The sequence below is a fragment of the Megalobrama amblycephala genome, linkage group LG1 (assembly GCF_018812025.1).
Source record: "Megalobrama amblycephala isolate DHTTF-2021 linkage group LG1, ASM1881202v1, whole genome shotgun sequence".
In the NCBI taxonomy this organism is placed as follows: Eukaryota; Metazoa; Chordata; class Actinopteri; order Cypriniformes; family Xenocyprididae; genus Megalobrama; species Megalobrama amblycephala.
Window position 1 is genome coordinate 62,925,556 of NC_063044.1, and position 23,166 is coordinate 62,948,721.

General features: G+C 37.3%; 2 protein-coding genes across 2 annotated transcripts in view; one reads left to right on the top strand and one right to left on the bottom strand.

Annotated features, from left to right (window-relative positions):
• Positions 1 to 3,483: 3,483 nt before the first annotated feature.
• Positions 3,484 to 5,170, top strand: si:busm1-163l24.4 (uncharacterized protein LOC368754 homolog). The gene has a single exon (XM_048162867.1). It carries the CDS (start codon positions 3,927 to 3,929, stop codon positions 4,803 to 4,805), a length of 879 nt encoding a protein of 292 aa, XP_048018824.1. The 5' UTR covers positions 3,484 to 3,926; the 3' UTR covers positions 4,806 to 5,170.
• Positions 5,171 to 7,881: 2,711 nt separating this feature from the next.
• Positions 7,882 to 23,166, bottom strand: part of vat1 (vesicle amine transport 1) — a 32,185-nt gene continuing 16,900 nt past the window's right edge. Inside the window, exons 3-6 of the mRNA XM_048208122.1 lie at positions 21,840 to 22,010; positions 20,144 to 20,233; positions 14,811 to 15,052; positions 7,882 to 13,018 (exon numbers count right to left, since the gene is read on the bottom strand). Of these exons, the coding sequence (XP_048064079.1) occupies positions 12,740 to 13,018; positions 14,811 to 15,052; positions 20,144 to 20,233; positions 21,840 to 22,010 (782 nt within the window). The 3' untranslated portion in view covers positions 7,882 to 12,739. The remainder of the gene's footprint in view (positions 13,019 to 14,810; positions 15,053 to 20,143; positions 20,234 to 21,839; positions 22,011 to 23,166) is intronic.

Genomic DNA, 23,166 nt, shown 5'->3' on the forward strand with positions numbered 1-23,166 from the left:
GTAATGTTGAATGTAGCGTCTTCAATAGAACAAAATCCCACGGGGCATTTGAAGCTGGTATTGAGCCCTCATCTTGACTTCTGGAATTTGGCTGGAATTTTATTTGCATACATCACCCTTTGCAACATTGCTTAGGGCAGATATTTGTGTGCAAATTTCTGCCACAAAGTAAAAGATAAAACAGGTACTGAGAGATAATTGAGAAACATAATGTCGCAAATATGAAAAAAACAAAACCCAGAACAATCGACAAGATATACAGTAACAAAAACCACATGTGGGATACGGAGTATCAGCTATTAGAAACATACATAATTTAATATAGACTTAATTAACTGGTTTTCTAAATTTCACGCGCATGTTAAAAACATGAAGTTTTATGAAAACAAATCACAATGTGATTTCATGTTACATATTTTAATTGAAGCACGTTAGTAGCTTTTCAAATAGAGTAGGCTACAGTAAATGTTCAGCATTTGTTTAAAACAAACCGTCAATATCGTGTCACAACATATCGAACATTATCAGTATACCCTCTGGGATGTTATTTTCCCTGCATCTGTACAGACACCCAGCCAGCACAAAGTCAACCCCCACAGTCCTCTGCTTTCAGAGCAAAAAACCTGCCTTTGGCAGTATTCTTAGCCTCTGCACTGCATTGTCTTCATTAAAATGGCTGAGCAGAGAGATCTGCTGCTCCAAGAGCAACTCAGCGGTCCTGCACCGATTCCCTGCGGACAGGTCCTGCATGGACTGCATCAGCAGCTGCTGGGATTACAGAGCAAGAACTTTCTCCAAGGCCCGTAGTTTCATATGGTTAATATAGTGGATAAAGAAACTGATGGCAAATTTTAAGATGCCTTTTGACATTGTAAATCATTGTTTTGAAAATCTGCCTACAACATGAATGTTTTCAGAACATTATTTAATGTAAGTATTGTTAAAAACAGAATTATGTGTGTAACTTACAGAGGCATTTGTTGAGTTCTGTAGTGTGTAATTGTGATTTTTGTGCGATAGGGGGCAATTTAACCCTTTTGCATTTTTTTTTTTTTTTTTAATTTTGCCTGTGTTAATGCCAACTGCATTCATTTTGGCAGATTGCAGATTGCATTCATTTTATTAGAATTTTAATATTTCACCTTCATTTCCTTTTAATAAATCCATTTTACACTGGGTACACAAAACAGTTACATTCTTTACCCTTAAGGACAAAAATGTCCCCATTGAAACCCATTAAAGCTGCAATTTTTTATCCCATGCAGGGCCATTTAACTATACAAATTGTCATCTTTGTTAATAGGCATTCATTCTGCTAGCAAGGCTTTTTTTTTTTTTTTTTTTTCTTTACCAGATTTGGCCTACAGCAATACCCTAAAGCAATACTTCCTGTTTTCTGCGTATTATAGAGCCATGTGGATAAATTATGAAGCTATAATTGCGTAGGTGTGTTGGTATGGATGTTTGTTAGAGTGTGGTATGTGTGTAATAAAAAAAAATTGTGTGTGTACAGGTTTGCATGTTATTTTTTAAAGAGAGAAATTATACTGTACTGCAAATCACAAATCCCAGCGCTGTGGGTACCAAAGGAGCTTTGCTGGCATCTAATCAGAAAAATGTTTAGATTTATTGCTTTGATGTTCTGTTTTTTTTATATAATAGTGCTTAACAAATTTATTAGACTACCACCCAATGTAAGATTTGAGCCACAGCTGCATTGGTGATTACCAAAATCATTTTATGTTTCTGTAATGGTTAATCCACACCAGAATATGTAAGCTAATTAGTCACAGTAGTGTTTCCAATGCTAAAATATAATTATTGTTGTGATTTAATGGATTCAAAAGTTTCATTAAAAGCAAGTCATTGGGAACAACTACAAACTATTTGGAAGTCAATAACAACAGAGACTGTGGAAACGTACATAAAAACAACGCCAACAAGAATGCAAGCTGTTATCAAGGCCAAAAGGACGCCATACAAAATAAAAATAAAATATATAATTGGTTTGGTTATTATGTGTGAATAAAGACTAGTTGTTTCAGTTTGTTATTTTCCTAATAAATGACAATAAAATGTTTAGGTTTAAACTAGTTCTTGACAGATTCCTAAAATATTTGTGTGGTCTAATAAATTTAAGTAGCATATAAAAATAGTTCATAAATAATTAAATAATAAAATTAAATAATAAATAAACTACAACCTCTATAACTTTTTGTTTTACTTCACAAGCTTCAAATTTGTAAAATGGATGCACAAGGTTTAAGCAAATTTATTTCTAAATGATAACATAAAGAGACCAAACCTCAAGTTCGGATCGTTCGGATCATTTGGAAACATTTCGGACACAAAACTCAATGTACACTACCATTCAAAAGCTTAGGATCAGTGAGATTTTTTTTTTTTTTTTAAAGGAAAAATAAATTAATACTTTCATCAAGTTTTCAACAAGTTATTTCCACAATACTACTAAATTTTAGATCAAATACCAGTAAACGCAGCCTTAATGAGCATCAGACTTTTTTCAAAAACATTACATAATCTTTCTGGTAGAGTTTTTTCACAATAAGATCTACAGGCTTATGCTTAAAGGTGCCCTAGAACTTTTTTTTAAAAGATGTAATATAAGTCTAAGGTGTCCCCTGAATGTGTCTGTGAAGTTTCAACTCAAAATACCCCATAGATTTTTTTAATTAATTTTTTTAACTGCCTATTTTGGGGCATAATTAGAAATGCGGTGATTCATGTTGCGGCCCCTTTAAATGCTCACGCTCCCCGCCCACGGAGCTTGCGCTTGCCTTAAACAATGTATAAACAAAGTTCACACAGCTAATATAACCCTCAAAATGGATCTTTACAAAGTGTTCGTCATGCAGCATGTCTAATCGCGTAAGTATGGTATTTATTTGGATGTTTACATTTGATTCTGAATGAGTTTGAGGCTATGCTCCGTGGCTAAAGCTAACATTACACACTGTTGGAGAGATTTATAAAGAATGAAGTTGTGTTTATGAATTATACAGAATTATACTGCAAGTGTTTAAAAAATGAAAATAACGACGGCTCTTGTCTCCGTGAATACAGTAAGAAACGATTGTAACTTTAACCACATTTAACAGTACATTAGCAACATGCTAACGAAACATTTAGATAGACAATTTACAAATATCACTAAAAATATCATGTTATCATGGATCATGTCAGTTATTATCGCTCCATCTGCCATTTTTCGCTATTGTTCTTGCTTGCTTACCTAGTCTGATGATTCAGCTGTGCACAGATCCAGACGTTAATACTGGCTGCCCTTGTCTAATGCCTTGAACATGAGCTGGCATATGCAAATATTGGGGGCGTACATATTAATGATCCCGAATGTTACGTAACAGTCTGTGTTATGTTGAGATTCGCCTATTCTTCGGAGGTCTTTTAAACAAATGAGATTTATATAAGAAGGAGGAAACAATGGAGTTTGAGACTCGCTGTATGTCATTTCCATGTACTGAACTCTTGTTATTTAACTATGCCAATATAAATTCAATTTTTAAATCTAGGGCACCTTTAACATTTTTGTAGTTTTCTTTGGATATGTTCTTCATGAAGGTGGTTGAGCTGCAGAGCTGTAATCTAGACAAAGAGTGACAACTTTATATAAGATTCAATTCTTCATATGCATTTGGATTATTATAAAAATTATAAAAAATAGTAGGCGTGTCCAAACGTTTGGCTGGTAGTATCTCAAGGAAAAGCAATGAAAAAATACTTTGTTGACAGATGCTTGTACCAGTCAAACAGGTTACTGTACTTAAACACACCAGTTTCCTCTCTCTTTTGCTCTCACACACTAAGGACGGAACAAAGCTTATGACATGTAGAGCGAGCGAACACTGAATTTAAAACAGTCAATTATTATCAGATAAGCGTGTGAAATGGCAGAGGAGTGTTTCGAAGACCTTGATCCATTCAACTGTCCCATCTGTCTGGATGCACTCCAGGATCCAGTGACGATTCCCTGTGGACACAACTACTGCATGGGCTGCATTCAAGACTACTGGGATAGAAATGGCGGCAAATACGTTGGTTACAGTTGCCCTCAGTGCAGGAAGACCTTCTCACCTCGGCCTGTTCTCAACAAAAACACCATGTTTGCAGAAGTGGTGGAGCGGTTTAAAAACACAGGCCTTCAGGATTCTCCACCTACACATTATGATGGACCTGGACACATGGAGAAAGAAATCTGCACTGCAAAAAACCCCAAAACTTTGAAGATGTATCCAGGAAGTGAGGATTCACACTGTAAGATGCACCTGAGATATCGTAACGATGACTATCCCAGAGAAAAGCACACCGTGATTGTTATAAATCAGGAACCTAAAGGAAATATTTGCTCATGGCACAACAGACCACTTGGAGAACAACAGTTCATCTGTCCCCTGTGTCTTGATGAAGTCCATCAAAGACATAAAGAGTTTTCAGCAGCACCTGAGAAGACAAAAACGCTGGAGCGCAGGACGACTCTGGTGACACGTGAGCTCAGGAGTAAAGACAAAACTACTGGACATGGAAGGAGACCATCTAATAAGAGGATTCATGGCACTGAACATAGACATGGGCATCGGAGTGGACACACCCGGGGCTCACGTGCTAAAAGAGGGCATGAAACACACAGACATGAAAGTAGTGGACACAGAGGTAATTCACATGGGCACAGTCATGGTGCTGGACACAGAAGGAAAAGACTAGGGATCATGGTCATGACAGAAACTGGCACTAAAAGAACCACTGCGGATAACATTAGAGCGCTTTGAACCTTAAGTTTGACCACAGTGTTGCAGATGCCATGTTTTCTAGAGGAATGTTGCTTCTACTAGATTCAGGCGTCGAATGAAAGTGTCAAATTTCCTTTGAGTGACGACAATTCATTTCTGGATACATTTAATGTTCATTCTATTATATAAATGAATAGTATTAATTAACATGATTGTTTTGCTGATATTCTTAATTCAATGTTGGGTGTATAACAAATATGTTCAACAGCAAGAAAAACATGACACACCTAAAATAACTTGTACACTTAGATTACATCTCAATCTTGAAAACACTCTCCTAGTTAATACGTTTCCTGAATGTTGTATCAGATTCATTATTATATAAACATTACATTCACAATCAATTTTAGTAAGGAAATTCCCATTACATTTCCTAGCCTGAAAATCACAATTTTAAAATATTCTTTATATTTCCAAGTTGTCCATGTCTGTGGAAACTGTTTTTTGTTAATGAAATTTATGGTGTTTGTGCTACACTAAATCTGTATCTTTGTTTTGTTTTACAGTAAGAATGTCACATTTTCACTCAGCATCCTTTAGGAGAAAACTAACAAAATGTACAGTGGTAAAAACTTGGGTAACACTATTTTACAGTGTCCTTGTTACACGTTATATGTAGTTACTATAGTATTAACTATAAATTATGCATAATTACATGTAACTAACCCTATCCTTAAAGGTGCCGTAGAACGTCTTTTTAAAAGATATAATAAGTCTAAGGTGTCCCCTGAATGTGTCTGTGAAGTTTCAGCTCAAAATACCCCATAGATTTTTTTTTATTAATTTTTTTAACTGCCTATTTTGGGGCATCATTAACTATGAGCCGATTTAGGCTGCGGCCCCTTTAAATCTCACGCTCCCCGCCCACGGAGCTCGCGCTTGCCTTAAACAGTGCATAAAGTTCACACAGCTAATATAACCCTCAAAATGGATCTTTACAAAGTGTTCGTCATGCAGCATGTCTAATCGCATAAATATGGTATTTATTTGGATGTTTACATTTGATTCTGAATGAGTTTGAGGCTATGCTCCGTGGCTAAAGCTAACATTACACACTGTTGGAGAGATTTATAAAGAATGAAGTTGTGTTTATGAATTATACAGACTGCAAGTGTTTAAACAAATGAAAATAACGACATGATTCTGATCTCCATGAATACAGTAATAAACTATGTTAACTTTAACCTCATTTAACAGTACATTAACAACATGCTAATGAAACATTTAGAAAGATAATTTACAAATATCACTAAAAATATCATGTTATCATGGATCATGTCAGTTATTATCGCTCCATCTGCCATTTTTTGCTATTGTCTTTGCTTGCTTACCTAGTCTGTTTATTCAGCTGTGCACAGATCCAGACGTTAATACTGCCTTTCCTTGTCTAATGCCTTGAACATGAGCTGGTATATGCATAATAATAATAATAATAATAATAATAATAATAATAATATAATGGGGGCGTACATATTAATGATCCCGACTGTTACGTAACAGTCGGTGTTATGTTGAGATTCGCCTGTTTTTCGGAGGTCTTTTAAACAAATGAGATTTATATAAGGAGGAAACAATGGAGTTTGAGACTAACTGTATGTCATTTCCATGTACTGAACTCTTGTTATTCAGCTATGCCGAGGTAAATTCAATTTTTAATTCTAGGGCACCTTTAAAGGATTAGTTCACTTTAAAATGAAAATTAGCCCAAGCTTTACTCACCCTCAAGCCATCCTAGGTGCATATGACTTTCTTCTTTCTGATGAACACAATCAGAGATATATTAATAAATATCCTGACGCATCCGAGCTTTATAATGGCAGTGAACGGGATCAACGAGTATGAGCTGAAGAAAGTGTCTCCATCCACATCCATCCATCATAAACATACTCCACATGACTCCAGGGGGTTAATAAAGGCCTTCTGTAGCTAATCGGTGTGTTTGTGTAAAAAAAAATAAAAAAAAATCCATATTTAACAAGTTATGAAGTAACATATCTAGCTTCTGCCAGACTGCCTTACGTATTCAAGACAAGTTACGAAAAACACGCAACTGGCATCGCGTCAGTTAAGCTTGAATAGGTTGAATAGGGAAGGTATAGGATGTAACGTAAGCTTTTTGAACTGCGAGAGGCGTTACGCTTTCTTCCCATGTTGAATATGGAAGGCGGTCTGGCAGAAGATAGATATTTTACTTCATAACTTGTTAAATATTAATTTTTTTTTTTTTTACACAAATGCATCGCTTCACTTCAGAAGGCCTTTATTAACCCCCCGGAGTCGTGTGGAGTATGTTTATGATGGATGGATGTGGATGGAGACACTTTCTTCAGCTCATACTTGTTGGTATCGCCCACTGCCATTATAAAGCGTGGATGCGTCAGGATATTTATTTTGATTGTGTTCATCAGAAAGAAGAAAGTCATATACACCTAGGATGGCGTGAGGGTGAGTAAAGCTTGGGGTCATTTTCATTTTAAAGTGAACTAATCCTTTAATATAACCCTAATTATAGTAAATACATGTAGTAAATTAATATTACTCAGTTCTTAAATGTATAATTACACTGACAATGACACCTTAGAATAAAGTATAACCAAAACTTGTTAATGAGGTGAGAAAAATAAACTTGTTTTCGGTTTGAATTAAGTTTTTCTTACCTGATCAGCAAACAGGCAAATAGTTTATTTTTAGCTTTAAACAAACTTCAGTAGTTTTTGTTCCATCTCAAAGTAAATGCATCTTATGTTAAGATTATTTAGATATTTATAGTGAAAAGCAAGTGTCCCCCCTTAACAAGTCATTTAATATTGTCACACTGAAAAACAAATGTTTTAAACTACCCATTGAGAAGATGGTGTTTTGTGAATGACAGAACACTGTGGGTTGTAAAAAGCATCTGGAAAACAGATCAGATCAAATTACGATAAAATCTTTCTACATCATCTCAGATCAGATTGAAATGAAATCCTCTTTGATAAACCTAAATAATGTGCATCGCTTTATATGTATGCATTTATGGCTGCAGCGTGTTCAATAACGACTCGGTAAACACCTCTTTTAGTTATGCTCTTTAATTAGTCCTGGAAAACATGTAAGGCAAAATGGTCACATCACACACAGAAGCGTTATGAACTCTACGGTCCTCATGACCACACGCAGTCCAACCAACCCAGAGTCGAGCACAGAAACAGCAGCACTTCAGATTCTCAAAATTAAAATGGAGAAGGTTCTGATGGAAGGTTTCAAAAAACACAAACAACAACAACACAAACAACCCGTGGCGCTTCTCTGACGTGTGTGGAGGGGAGGAGCCTTAATGCTGGCGGTTAGGGGCGGGGTTTGAATTTAGAACCAATCAGTGTACAGGAATGCAAGCTGGTGCCTCTGATTGGCTCTTCAGTTGAAAGGCCAAGCAGGAAAGTTGGAACTGTAATTTACAGAGTGCAAATGCTTTCATAACTCGAGATCTTTCCGAAAAAGTCTCCAAAGCCACCATGACACTTTGTTTGCGCAAATATGCATCCAAACATACATAAAAAGTGCATCAAGACATTGTGATGTGTGCAGCGTACATTTGCGAGACAAAGATAGTTACGCTGAGCATGTGTGGGAAAGAGTCCACAATGACTCACTGTTTCTCGTATGTGCCAGACAAAGAGAAGGCAAATACATCTGCTATATAAATTTAGACCTAAAAGGGTTTCAAAGCTTCATTTCATTAGTGATTTTATAAATGCATAAATTAATGAATACATTTCACTGTAGGCACACTGAAATTGCACTACATTTGTATATCTAATATCGTATAAATAATGTCTAGACGTGATAGGATTCAGCGCTGGTTAAGGCTGCATTTGTAGCAGGAATTCTGCACTCTGCAAACCTGAGGGGTGTTTCCTGTTCTGGGAAAACTATTGGATTGAGAGACTGAGGAAGGAAGCAGCTTGGCTCGATCCGAGCCTCTCTCTGGCTCCCAGTCGCACAATTCCATATCCACGAGAGACACTCGCACCTGCAGCTGAGCTCATTGTGGAGCTGTGCGTGCTCCAAGAAAAAGGAAGAGGAAGAATTCTCCAAACCATCATGCTATAATAATGTCTAAACCTTGAGAGATTTAAAGTGAGCATTCCCAGCCCAGATGTCATTGTTGGGTGTGTGTGCTCTGAACGGTCTCTGAACGGACCCAGCGGCGCTTATCCTTAGCCAACGCAGACAGAACCAGGGACGAAACCGAATCAACAGCCGCTCTGATGTCATAAGCAGCCGAGATCAATTCCAGAACCGGAATGTCGCTGCTAGATCATCTGGAAATGAAAACGCAGCGGGATTTGCTTGGGAACAGAGCTCTACAACTTATGTTTAAGGAATAGTTCATCCAAAAATGAAAATTCTGTCATTTTTTACTCGCCTTCATGTCGTTTCAAACATGTATGACTTATTTTCTTCTGCGGATGAAGCACAAAACATGATACGCTTTGAAGACATTTTTGACATTTTGGTTACCATTGATTTCCATTGCATGGATAAAAAAAAAAAAAAAAAAAACACCACTTTTTTCGAAATATCTTTTATGTTCCACACATATACAGGTTTAGAACAATATGAGGGTGAGAAATTAATGACAGAATTTCAGTTTTGGGTGAACTATCCCTTTAATATCACATTCATCGAGAAACAAAAAAAGCGGAAACAAAGAATAGTCAGCAAACGCTTGTGGCCTGAAACGGCTTGGAAAACTAAACCGACATTAATCAGTTCGTTCTGACTGCTGCTGGATCTTTTTGTTGGGTTACCTCTGGTCATAGGTTATCAAATATGCCGAATTACCTACGAACACCCACATGATACACAAAAAGTGCATCCGTAAACAACATTACACCTGATTTGGGGGGGGGGGTTCTCAGATCAGTGGGAATGAGATTGCAGCCCTTCAGGACAGCAGAGCTGAGAAGGCGTTGGGGACAAACTAGTGTCTACGTGTTTGTATATGCATTTACGTGTAAACATGCGTGGAGGCAATCTGGTGTTGGTCTACGACTGAGGCACAGTGAGAACGAGAGGTTTTGCATGGATTCAAACGTTAGCGGAAAACAAAAAGTCAAAGATCAGTCAGCACCAATAATATTCAGGGCATAGTTGACCACACACGACAGGAGCGAATTCAGAATTTCAAGATCTTTTACTGCAAGGTCATTTCGACAATAACCACAGACGTTTAGGTTTTTTTTTCTTCATCTTTCATTCTTTGTTTTTTTTTTCTCTTCAGTACATTAAGCACAGTTATAGCGAAGGTCACACCTTCACAAAAAAGTTTGGCACACTCGGTCAGGACCAACAAAATCACATGGTTCATCACATTTTAGAGGAACTGCAGCAAAGCCTTTTGAACTCAAACTACTGAAATGCAGACCACAAAAACAAACAAACATACAAAAGAAAAAAAAAAAGAAAAAAAAAAAAAGAAAAAAATCAAACAAAATACAAAGAGGACGGATATATTTCACTGAAGTGTTAGTTAGGGTCACTTGGTGCTCTGAGTCACCATCCACAGGAACACAGGAAGAGAACCAGCGGAACACAACAAGAAACTGAAACTCAACCCCTCGGATCCGGAACTAAAAACCGGATCGGGATTTAATAAATCAGAACAAAGGTAACTCTTCAGACAAGTATGGCAGTTCCAAGCCCATCCCAGTGCATTCTGGGCCTGAACGGTTATCTGCACTCATATTGTGATTATGTAAACACATGCATCAAACAATGCAGCCTTCTGAGCATCTCCATGCATGTTCAAACTCTTCTTTCTCAGTTTTAGAGGTGCATAAAGAGCGAGTGTGTTGGTGGGAGAACGAGAATGTGACTGAAACGGAAGGTCTAAGTGAAGACCCGGACGGGAACCAGAGATACGGTGGATCGGGAGTGGAACCGCCATTCTCTATAAGTGCAAGCTGAGTGCAAACGATAGCAAACCAATGCAGGCCGTTCATGGGGGCCGGAATATTCAAGAGTGACGGTGAGAGTTAGAAACTGACAGAGGAGGAGAGAAAGAGACTGTTAAAATGCCAGACGGTAGCATAAGGTAGCATGAGGGAGGTAGAGAGACAGAAAGAAAGAACATTTGAATCTAAATCCAACAACAAACCTAAGGACAGACGGACAAATACAGAAACGCACACACACTCACACACACTCACACACACACACACACACACACACACACACATATAAAATAGGGGGATCTGGTTTTGTTTCACATAAACACTCATTCAAATGAACCGAAAAAGAGTGTTCAGCAGGTGTCTTGATTACTTGAATGATAGCACTGCAATGCATGTAAATCACCAGCGGAGGCAGTAGATTACTGCTATCTGAGAAACAGGGGAGAGGGAGGAGCCAGTGGGTTTGATTGACATGTCAAAGAGAGGGAGTAGTCACATTCCTAAATGCCTTAAAATAAAACCACTGAAGTTTATCTTATATAAAAAAGCTGCAGCGGAGATGTGAGCGGTTGTATGTTTGCATCCGTTTGGGATGTGGGGGTGAGACCTAACTGTCATCCCTAACTAACCTAACTGCTGTTGCCATGCCAACCAACATGCCGAAAAGGGTAAGAGAACGGGGAGAGAGAAAGCATAGTTAGAAGAGCCAAAGTGGAGATCATATTTAAATGCGAGGTGCAGGTCAGCGTCATCGCGTGTTAAGCTGTCACGGGAATGAGGGGCGGAAAGCGTCAGGATCCTAAGGAATCCTGGAGGAGGTTCTGGAATGAAAGGCCACTCCTGTCTTTATGCATCCACATCTGATATAAGAGAAACGATGGGAAAAAGGCTGGGAGAATGTTCTCTATAATTGGTCCTGCTTGCCAAGCTAGACTCATTAAAAGCCTGGCACTTGCCCCGTTTTAATGACATGGCACATTGATCAGCTGAAGCCTAAGACACCCTTGTTAGTTTTTGGGGTAATGTTGGCGGGGTGTTTGTGAATTTAGCACACATGCGTGTGCATGAAAGAAGCTTGTTGTCCCTCTCGGCCAATCAGAAACCACCCTGACTCCTCTGGGGGGCGGGGCTTGAGTGCATGTCAGTGAGTCTGGCCCAATGGGGGAAAACAACATAAACAATGGGAGCGTAGGTGGTGGGTGCTCTTGTTTTGTGTGCCAAGGTGGGCAGGAAAATAAGCTCTTTCACTTTTGATGATGTACAACAAATCAAACAAGCGCACCCACTTCAGAACAGAAACGAAAAGGGAACGGAAAACCCAGTCTCGCGGCAGATACACAAACACACGGAGGGGTGTAGAGAGCGAACAAGGTGGTTTTTGGTTTGCGTCTAGAAAAGTTAACGAATATTTCGGTGGAATACAATAATTTTATAGTGCATTAGTTTGGCAGGAATAACGTTAGAGGATATGGTAGTACGATTTTAAAGGGTGCAGAATAAGGTTATTTTGTTATATAATTAAAGACATTGGTTGAGTAAACACTGTGGTGATACTTATAAAAAGGATAATACTGCCCTAACATGCCTCGGTGGCATGCAGTCATACGAAAGAGTTAGAAAGGACGCAGTAAAACTGAGAATAAATACTACCAGGTTACAACAGAACAATAAAGTGGTGTGTTCCCTTGGTGTATAATGTGTGTGTGTGTGTGTGTTTGTGTTTGAGTGTGTGGGTGAACATAAGTGGTGCGTGAATTCTGTTGATTGAATGATTGCAGAAATGCAGATCTAATGTCAGGAATCACCTGGGCTTCAGTTAATCATACTATACACCCCTCCATACACACATACACACACACACACACATATATAACACACACACACACACACACACACACACACACACACACACACTTAGACCACTCCCAAACCGCTGACACAGACACAAAACACATCCACAATGTTTCTCGCCACTCAGTTCTCCTCTTTCTTGACTTCTTCCTTCTTTTCTTCTGCTTTCTTGTCATCCTTCTTGGGCTCTTCCTTCTTCTTCTCCTCCTTTTTCTCCTCCTTCTTGGCCTCGTCCTTTTTCTTGTCATCCTTCTTCTTGTCGTCCTTTTTCTTGTCATCTTTCTTCTTCTCCTCATCTTTCTTGGCCTCCTCTTTCTTCTCCTCTTCCTTCATGGGCTCGGTGGTGAGGATGATTTTACCGATGTTGTGCCTCTCTTGCATCCTACGCATGGCATCACCGACCTGGGCGGGAGAAAGAGAGAGAGAGACCGGTGAGGGTGCGGATGAGGAACGGCAGAGAGAGCAGCTTGTCTGGCCATCTGCTGTGGTAAGAATATCTAACAAGCTGTTGACAGTTGATCTAATACTGAACTTCATGCACACACAAACACCATTTATGAGATTTTATATGGTCGCTTGCTCCATTACTCTAGCCTTTAGATTTACACCAGTGTGAACTGCTTTTCTGGCATTTTCATTCTAAAAGAGCATTTTATTATCAATGGACATGGATTAAAGTCCACAAAACTCCAATTTTGATTTTATGAACTATAATTTCTATATATTATTGCAATCACAAAAAGATATTTGAAAACAGAAAAAATACATTATCTACTGACAAGGATGTCAGTTTTTTTTTTGTTTTTTTTTTAAACTGACACTAGGTGGAATTATTATTTCTTTCAGTTGGTTAATCAGGCACATTTATCGACAAATGGCAAAAAATCTGAAAATGGCCAAATGTCAGATGATATTGTTGATATTGTTTTTCAATGGCCAATACTGAAATCTAGATAGCTATGTGGCTTTAATTTAAATAATAAAATGCATTCTTTTTTTTATTATTATTATTAATATTGAACATTTTTAGGTTACTATTTTAATTATATTAATATTATTAGAATTAAAATATATTACATGCATTTTATGAGATATGAATATTTAAATTATAGCAAATCAGAGAAAAATAATAAAAACAATATTAATAATCAAAAATAATGAATAATTAAATAATAATAATAATAATAAATATAAATATATATATTTTCATATTAATTATATATACATACACTCACACATTATATAGTCAAACCAAAAATTATTCAGACATTTGATATTTTTGACATTATACAGTGGACTACCAGTAAAACAATTAAGATCATATAAGACCAATATATTGGTCCATCACTAGTTGACAAAAATGGAGATATAAGTACAACTGAAAACGAATTTGTTTTCTTCTTTGAGTGTTCAACGTATGTCAGCTATTCTCTGGTCACTCCACCTGTCTCCCTCTCTGTTTTCCCCCCCAGGTCACCTCTCCTTTACCACTCTACCTAACAACCAGCACCACGGCAACAGCGAGCCATCTCCTAGCAACGATGAAAAGCAACCTGGCCCTGACGATTGACTCGGACAGATTGAGGAAAGAGAATGAGACAGGAAATGAGAGCGAAGGACAGAGAGAATGAGTTACCAACAAACACGGAGCACTTTTCTTAAAACAGCGCTTCTCTCACCATCAGCTGAAGTCTTGTGAAATATGCATTTCACTTGAATGTGAAAGCACTTCATAATTCTTTTTTGAATTTTCAATAAAACCAAAGTCTGATGAGGATGATAAAAGCCCAGATTGTCAAAGAAGCATCATCATGCATTCGCAGTGACTTACTGTAAGAAGGAAGAGACGTCTCCATAGCAACAGGGGAGATAAGAAAGGAGAAGAAATAATAGGGAAAGATGGATGAAAGAATGAGTGAGGGACAAAGCAAATACGCTTGATCAAAGGGTGGAAGGAGTACAAGGCATGGATGGTGGTTGAGGTGAAGATCATGAAAGAACACCCACGCATATATATATATATATATATATATATATATATATCTGCTCAAGGTGTAATCTCAATGGATTCCAACATCTTGGAATAAATACACTCCCAAATGTAATTAGACTCATGTTTTTTTCCCTAAAGAACTCCCACACGCACACACACACACCAGTTCAAATTATCCCCATCAGACACTCATTCATTCACCTGTTCTAGGTGGTAGGTGGAGTCAATTCGGGGCTTGATCTTGCCCTGTTTGTACAGGTCCATAACGACTGCCATGGCCTGAGCGATGAGCTCACTCTCAGAGTCCAGGTACCCCAGGTGAAAGCCGCACACCGAGCGGTTCCCTTGGATCAAACTCAGGGTGTGTACGGAGAACTGCTGGTACCAGGTCTTGGCCACCGCAAACAGGTTCTTCTTCTGGCCCGCCAACATGTTAGCGGCACCTGCAGGGTCCAAACACAAACATCAAGATGACATTGAAAACATCATTCCATTAGGTTCATGGTTTTGGATCCATTTTCAGTATCCAGATACTTGATTCTTGCAAGATATTGGTATGATTTAGGGGATGGGCATTACGACCGAACTGTTTTGAGAACACTAATCACGGTAACAGAAAATATCACGCTACCATTCAAAAGTTTTTTGTTTTGTCTTTTTTGTTTGTTTTTTTTTGTTTTTTTAAAGAAAGTACTTTTTTCAGCAAGGATGCATTAAATCGATCAAAAGTGACAGGAAAAACATTTATAATGTTACAAAAATTTCTAACTGGTGGAAAAAGTTTTCAGCATTGATAATAATAAGGGTTTCTTGAGCACCAAATATTAATATTAGAATGATTTCTAAAGGATCATGTGACTCTGCAGACTGGAGTAATGATGCTGAAAATTCAGCTTTACCATCACAGGAATAAATTAAATTTTAAAATGTATTAAATTAGAAAACAGTTATTTTAAATTGTAATAATATTTCACAATATTATTGCTCAAATAAATGCAGCACTGGTAAGCATAAGAGACTTATTTCAAAAACATAAAAACTTCTCGAGCCCAAACTTTTGAACTGTAGCGTAATTTGTTTAGCTGGACAATCAACAAATGGATAATGGTTTATATATTAAATTAGTACATGTATCAATGCCTGTAACTGATAAATCAGTGAAATAAATACTAAAATGTAGGGCTGCCCTCGACTAAAGATTTTACTAATCGACTAGTGATTAGTCAACTAATCGCACGTGTATATTAATAAGCCATATAATATTTGTTTTCCACTTGAATTGGTTGACAATGGCTTGACATTTTAAGCTTTTTATAGATATATTTCTCATGTCTGTGAGGTAAGTATACACTGAGTTTTGGTTTATATTTATGATGCACTCAAGTTCACAGAGACCGAGACAGCAGAAAGCGCATCCTGTTTGTTTTCTTTATTTTACAAAGGCAAACTTTTTCTTGTTATTGTGAGTCTCCACACAAATAAAAGTAGAATGGTGCAAATTACGGTTATACTTTGTTCTCGAATTGTTAATGTTAAAAACATCAACATTGCGTGACTAAGTGTATGTAGTGTGTATTATCGTTATCCATAACTGTATGGATTAAGTGAATACGTGTGCTACTGTTACCTTATTACCCAATGAACCATTGAAATGTCTTACCTGTCCAGCAGAAAAATATCCTTCTCTGCAACCATTTTTAGGTCACGCCACCTTTCAAAAGCCCTGCCGACATTTATTCTTGTTTTCGCACGGGCCCTGTCGCTTTCCCGAAATCCTACCAGTACCAGTCAGATTATAATATTATTATATTATTACAAGCTTACTGTTGTAAATCAAGTTAAGGTAAGGAGATAGTTTTGAACACTGATTGGTTAGGTACTTGCACAATAATTGATTTTGGATCATTTTTAACTAAAAAGTTATGTACAGCAGCTTTAACGTTAGAGCGAGCAGCCATGTAAAGTTGATATTACTTGCATGTTTCAAATGATAAGCCATGTTTGAGGTCGATGGATGACAGGCGAATATTTGGATTTCCTGCCCGACATACTGTGATCTGTCCCTCATGGACAGATGACTTTGCCACAAGGGTTTTTTTTTGGCAACTAACCGACTAATAAACGTTTTGGTCAACTAAGCCTCTTCTAGTCGACTAACGTTTATTAGTCGAATATTAGGGGGCAGCCATACTAAAATGCATATATAATCTCTAATTCGGAACTAAGACAAAAGATAATATTATTGACTACATATACGTTTCTTGCTAAAGTATGAACCAAAAAACTGAACCGTTCTCACATGGTTATAAACGATTACACAGAATCTCTACCAGTCAATACATTTCTATCATACTGCCCATACCCCTATGTGCTAGCATGAAAAAATGTCTTTGCGTGTGCAAGGCGACTGAGAGCATGTTCCCCGAGCATGAATAGGTATTTGTGTGAGTTTTCTGCATGTAAAATGTGTGTGTGGTTGACCGACGGGTGAATTACTGCTTAATGGCTCCCTCAGTGAGCGTTCTTCATTTACAGAGGAATGACATGCCTCTCTGGCCCTCCTTCTCGCTCTCTTTTTCCCTTTTCCAACACTGCACTCTTTGACCCGTCTTCATTCGCTCACTGTCCGCACATCCTCTCGCGTCGCTTCCCATGTCTGTCACTCCCTCGCTTGTTTTCTCCCTTTCGTTTCAGTGTCTCTCCACATGATTATCCTCTTCATTTCGTATATGTCCTCGCTTTCATTTTCTAACAGTCTAACCATCACTCTTTCTGTTCACTTCAAAAGGTGGCTTATTAGCATGAAATAAGATAAGAACGCCACATATTGGGAAGACAAAGGATATCAGAGTAAATTACACTCTATAGTACCATTAGAGAAGGGGAAATGTACACAAAGCAATGACAACCCTCTCTGTTTGTCTCTCTGCCTCACTTTCTCACACACACATTCACACAAAGCAAGCTCTGAGTTGGCCTGTGATTTGGACCTGACCCAGTCTGCTACATTAGGACACATTCTGGGTTCTGTGTCAGATAGAGGAGCCATTGTTCTGATAAGGCAGGACAGAGGAAGAGAGTGAGGGAGAAAAAGAGACAGAGGGACAAAGACAGTTGGGTGGGACTACAGGGCGCCATGTTGTTTAAGGGGTCTTGTTCCGGGTATTGTGTGTCTGAAGTTGATTTACTGCAATACATCACTGTCAAGCAGGCCCAGTTCTTGAGAGCTAAAGAAGGGTGGGCTGACAGATATCATGGGTGGGATATCTTCTTTTTTATGGGTAATTGATAGATAGATATTCTATCTTAACCATTATTAAAAACTATGTTTATTTATACTGGGCATTTTATATTACAGCTCTCCATTATATGATAGTTTATCTTATTTTCACTTAAAATAAAATGCTACAATTTTCACTTTTCTACTGTCCAGTGACAATTCGGAGAGAGAAGCCTACTGTAACAAACGCAATTTTAAAGGTGCCCTAGAACTTTTTTTTAAAAGATGTAATATAAGTCTAAGGTGTCCCCTGAATGTGTCTGTGAAGTTTCAGCTCAAAATACCCCATAGATTTTTTTTAATTCATTTTTTTAACTGCCTATTTTGGGGCATCATTATAAATGAGCCGATTCAGGGTGTGTGGCCCTTTAAATCTCGTGCTCCACGCCCCAAGAGCTCGCGCTTGCCTTAAACAACATAAAAAAAAGTTCACACAGCTAATATAACCCTCAAAATGGATCTTTACAAAGTGTTCGTCATGCAGCATATCTAATCGCGCAAGTACAGTGTTTATTTTGATGTTTACATTTGATTCTGAGTGAATTTGAGGCTGTGCTCCGTGGCTAATGGCTAATGCTACACTGTTGGGGAGATTTATAAAGAATGAAGTTGTGTTTATGAATTATACAGACTGCAAGCGTTTAAAAATGAAAATAGCGACGGCTCTCGTCTCCGTGAATACAGTAAGAAACGATGGTAACTTTAACCACATTTAACAGTACATTAGCAACATGCTAACGAAACATTTAGAAAGACAATTTACAAATATCACAAAAAATATCATGATATCATGGATCATGTCAGTTATTATCGCTCCATCTGCCATTTTTTGCCATTGTCCTTGCTTGCTTACCTAGTCTGATTATTCAGCTGTGCACATCCAAATGTTCTGCCCATGTCTAATGCCTTTCATAATGTTGGGAACATGGGCTGGCATATGCAAATATTGGGGGCGTACACCCCGACTGTTACGTAACAGTCGGTGTTATGTTGAGATTCGCCTGTTCTTCGGAAGTCTTTTAAACAAATGAGATTTATATAAGAAGGAGGAAACAAGAGTTTGAGACTCACTGTATGTCTTTTCCATGTACTGAACTCTTGTTGTTTAACTATGCTGAGGTAAATTCAATTTTTGAATCTAGGGCACCTTTAAGTGCCGATTCACACACAGAACGTGTTTTTCCACCTTTTCCCATTGTTTTTCAATGTAAACATGCTAGTTGCACATGTTTGACAGTTGTGACAGTTCGGGGCTTGATCTGAGATGTGTCTCGCATCCATACTTTTGCAGCATCTCGTGAATGACGCGAGGTTCTAAAAATGCAACACTCAAGTTAAAATAAGTTCAACTTAAAAAAATAAATAAAATAAAAAAATACTCTAGACCTGCACTGACATGCATCTCGTGTGAATGGCCCGCAACTGATCGATAAATAAAAAGCACATTCTTATTTCAGTGTTGTTATTTAAACAGACAGTTTGCCTCGTACATTCATTTTAACAGCATTAACAGCGATCCAAAGAGGGCAAGGTTTCAACTGAACTATGCATATGTATTTTATACACTTCCATTATGTTCTTGCTTAGTCGATGTGATAAATGCACACTCTTAAATAAGCGAACTTTTCTAGCGTATTTCAACTGCTCAAGGTATGACCCGTTTTAGTGGCAGACAAATTACAATTTAAAATCAGTCAGAGCTATAAAAATGTATATTCATATTTACAAGTAGATACATATTCATGAAGATGCATTAAACTCCCGGTTATTTGCATCTTAATAGCGTGCAAATATTTCTGCCCGTTTTCGGGCCTTTGGGTGTGATCGTCAGCCTCTGCTTTTCTGCTACAGACTGAAAGCTCCTTGTCGCGGCATTACTTTAAACTAATAAAAGAAAAATACTGCAATTTTCTAGTGTGATTTTTTTGATTGGTTGGGGCCATTCTACAGCCATTCTTGCCATTCTACAGCCCTTCATCAAACTTAAAGACACAGCCCGCCTCAGACTGTTTTTAATCAATGCCCAAATCGTAAAAAGCAGATTAACACCATCTGTGCCCCAATTCTGATTGGGTGGCCCAGGCCTAGATCCGGCCCCGCTGTCAAGCCATACAGACGCGTCTACTGGGGTTTTATCAACTTAACCAGTAAAATCTCAGATTGGACATTACTTTAAAACTGTAGTATCTGGTCGAAGTGATATGAAAACTTAAACAAGAGGAATGTACGCAAGCTGATATTCAGAGCATCTCACCATAGCTGATGAGCTTTCCCATTGGCTTCAGTAGGTTGTAGCCCTTATGGGTGTCAGAGCCTCCCAAAGGATCCAGAACAATATCCAACCCTGAAACACACGCAAAAAGACAGATGCTGAATTACCAAATTAATTCTCCTCCTTCATTTACTATATTGATATATATTGTATCTATAGAACTGTACCTGCTTTGCCAATTAACAGAAGTCAAATTCAGAGTGCATGTCAGTTTTGTGTGAATTGTGAGAGAATATTGTGTAAATTTAATGTTCATTTGTGGCAGTCATTAACAGGATATATTGCATGTAGCAAAAATATACACTACTGCTCAAAAGTCCGGGGTCAGTAAGATTTTTTTAAAATAAATTACTACCTTTATTAAGCAAGGATGCATTAAATTGATCAAAAGTCACAGTAAAGACCTTTCCATTGTTACAAAAGATTTCTTTTTTTTTTTTTTTTTTTAAATGCTGTTCTTTTGAACTTTCTCTTCATCAAAGAATCCTGACAAAAACGTATCACATTTCCACAAAAATATTAAGCAGCACAACTGTTTTCAATATCAATACTCAATACTGAATTAATCAAAGAATCCTATAAAAGTTTATTATTTTGATATTTTTAGCAATGCTGTTTTACCATGTAAATGCCCTAACAGCTAAAGAAGCTTTTTTTTTTTTTTTTTTTTGGAGAGTACTGCCACAGGTGTTGTTTTTATTTATCCCGTTTCAGAATTTCTCTTTTACTGTAGATGGCCTTGTCTTATCAGTTCAGTGTATCACTGAATTTTCAGCTCTTTATGGGTTAACATTGCTCTAATCTTGACCGGAGTGGAATGTCATCAGTGTGATAAGGTTTCTAAATCTCTAAGATTGTTATGGTCAGAGGAGTATATCAAATAAAATGTTCAGTCAGGGAAAAGAGTCAAACAAAAAGGAAGGAATTTGTTCTGTCCATTTCTGTGATAAGATAAAAGAGTAAACAACAGTTTATCAGACTGTGTGTTAAGAATTACAGCTGACTGTACATATATACACACAAAACCTTAATATACACATCATATATACAACCAAAAACACAAATGTGGAAGGCAGAGTGGAAAGATGGATACAAAAAAGATACAAAAGCGGTCTGTTAACAGCAATTCAAAGCAGAAAAATTCATTATAGACTTTACATTTCTTATGTTAGCTTTCCATTCGGTCTTTAATTGCAGTATATTTCATAGACTATTTGCACACACAGCACAGAAAGCAGAACAACAGATTTATTCTATTTTCACAGATTTATTTGTGGTGATTAGTCAGTGGGTGAACATGTTGCAGTTTTGATTATGCCTAATTTGAATTTTCAGCATCATTACTCCAGTCTTCATTGTCACATGATCCTTCAGAAATCATTCTAATATGATGAAACATTTCTTCTTATTATCAATGTTAAAAACAGTTGTGCTGCTTAATATTTGTGTGACTTATTTTTTCAGGATTCCTTCATGAATAGAAAGAACAGCATTTATTTAAAACAGAAATCTTTTTTAACTTTATGAATGTCTTTAATGTCACTTTCGAACAATTTAATGTGCCCCTGCTTATAAATTTGCTTAAAAAATTAAATAAAATAAAATAAATCTTATTGCCCCCAAACTTTTGCATGGTAGTGTACATTTTTAAAGGCTGGTTTGCTGTGTCTGTGCTCACCTTTGGGGCTTATTTTACGGATCTCCTCTACGTAATCACGTGTCCGGTAGTCGATGGGGTGCGTGACTCCACCCTGGCTGATGACCTCGTGCTTGCTGGCTGAGGCGGTGCCAAACACGGTGACATCGTTCACTGTTTTACACAACTGAGTGGCAGCAATGCCTACTCCACCTAGAGAGGGAACAAAACAAGAACTCTCAACACAGAGTATTTCCAGCATTTTCCATCTCAAAACAAAAGCAGAACCATGTAAGCAAAGGGTACAAGAGGACAAAACTCAAACGCAGCCATTTGACCTTAAAGATGAACAGCCACCCACACATGTACAAACATTAGGACCATTGTAGCAATCCCATTATCCTTGTTTGACTTGTGGATAACTTTGACCAATTTTTTTAATGGATTTTCTAATGCATTTTTCTCTTCTTCTGGAGAAACAAACAAACAAAAAAATAATAATCAAAAAGAAACTCATGAACATCTAAAAACTTAATGTTCAAACGTGGTGGTTTATGGTGAAAGTTTTACGAAAACTGTTTACTTGCGTACACAATCTGCTACAATTACTACCAAAAAACAGCAACGGCAAACATTTCAAAGTATAGTATGTTTGTAAGTTTGTTTTGCAATCTTAGTGAGGATTTTATATCAGGTCAATGACATTTTCTATCCCCTAACCCAACCCCTACTCCTAAACCTACCATCACAGACACATGTACACATCACTAGATTTAATAAAAACATCGTTGGGCTGATTGTAAGCCTTTTTAACTAGTGAGGACCAGTCAGATCACTAGTGGGTTGTGAAAGTATTTCACAATATAAGTGAGGACATTTGGTCCTCACAAGTATAGTCAAAACAAGTACACCCACCCACCCACACACACACACACACACACACACAAAAACACACACACACACACTCACACAAAAACACACAAACACTTTTAATTGAGCTGGCACTTTTCATGAAAAGGATACAACATTTGAGTGTCTGAAGCTCAAAAACATTGTCACTTTTTTCAAGAAGCGAAAAAAAAAAAAAAAAAAAAAAAGTCAATTATATAAAATAAAACAACATTTTAACAAATTAATTTTTTTTACGTAAATTACAACAATTACAAAAAAACAGCCACAAGAAGAAACAAAATCTATAAAAATTAAAAATAAATAAATAGAGCCTGAGAATCTTAAAAAAAATAGTTATAATATAATATAATAATTTTTAAATTCATAAAAAATAAAAACCCAAGTCAGATATAAATATACAAGCCAAGCAAATACAAATATAGCATAAAGACAAAATTTATACAAATAGGGAAAAAGG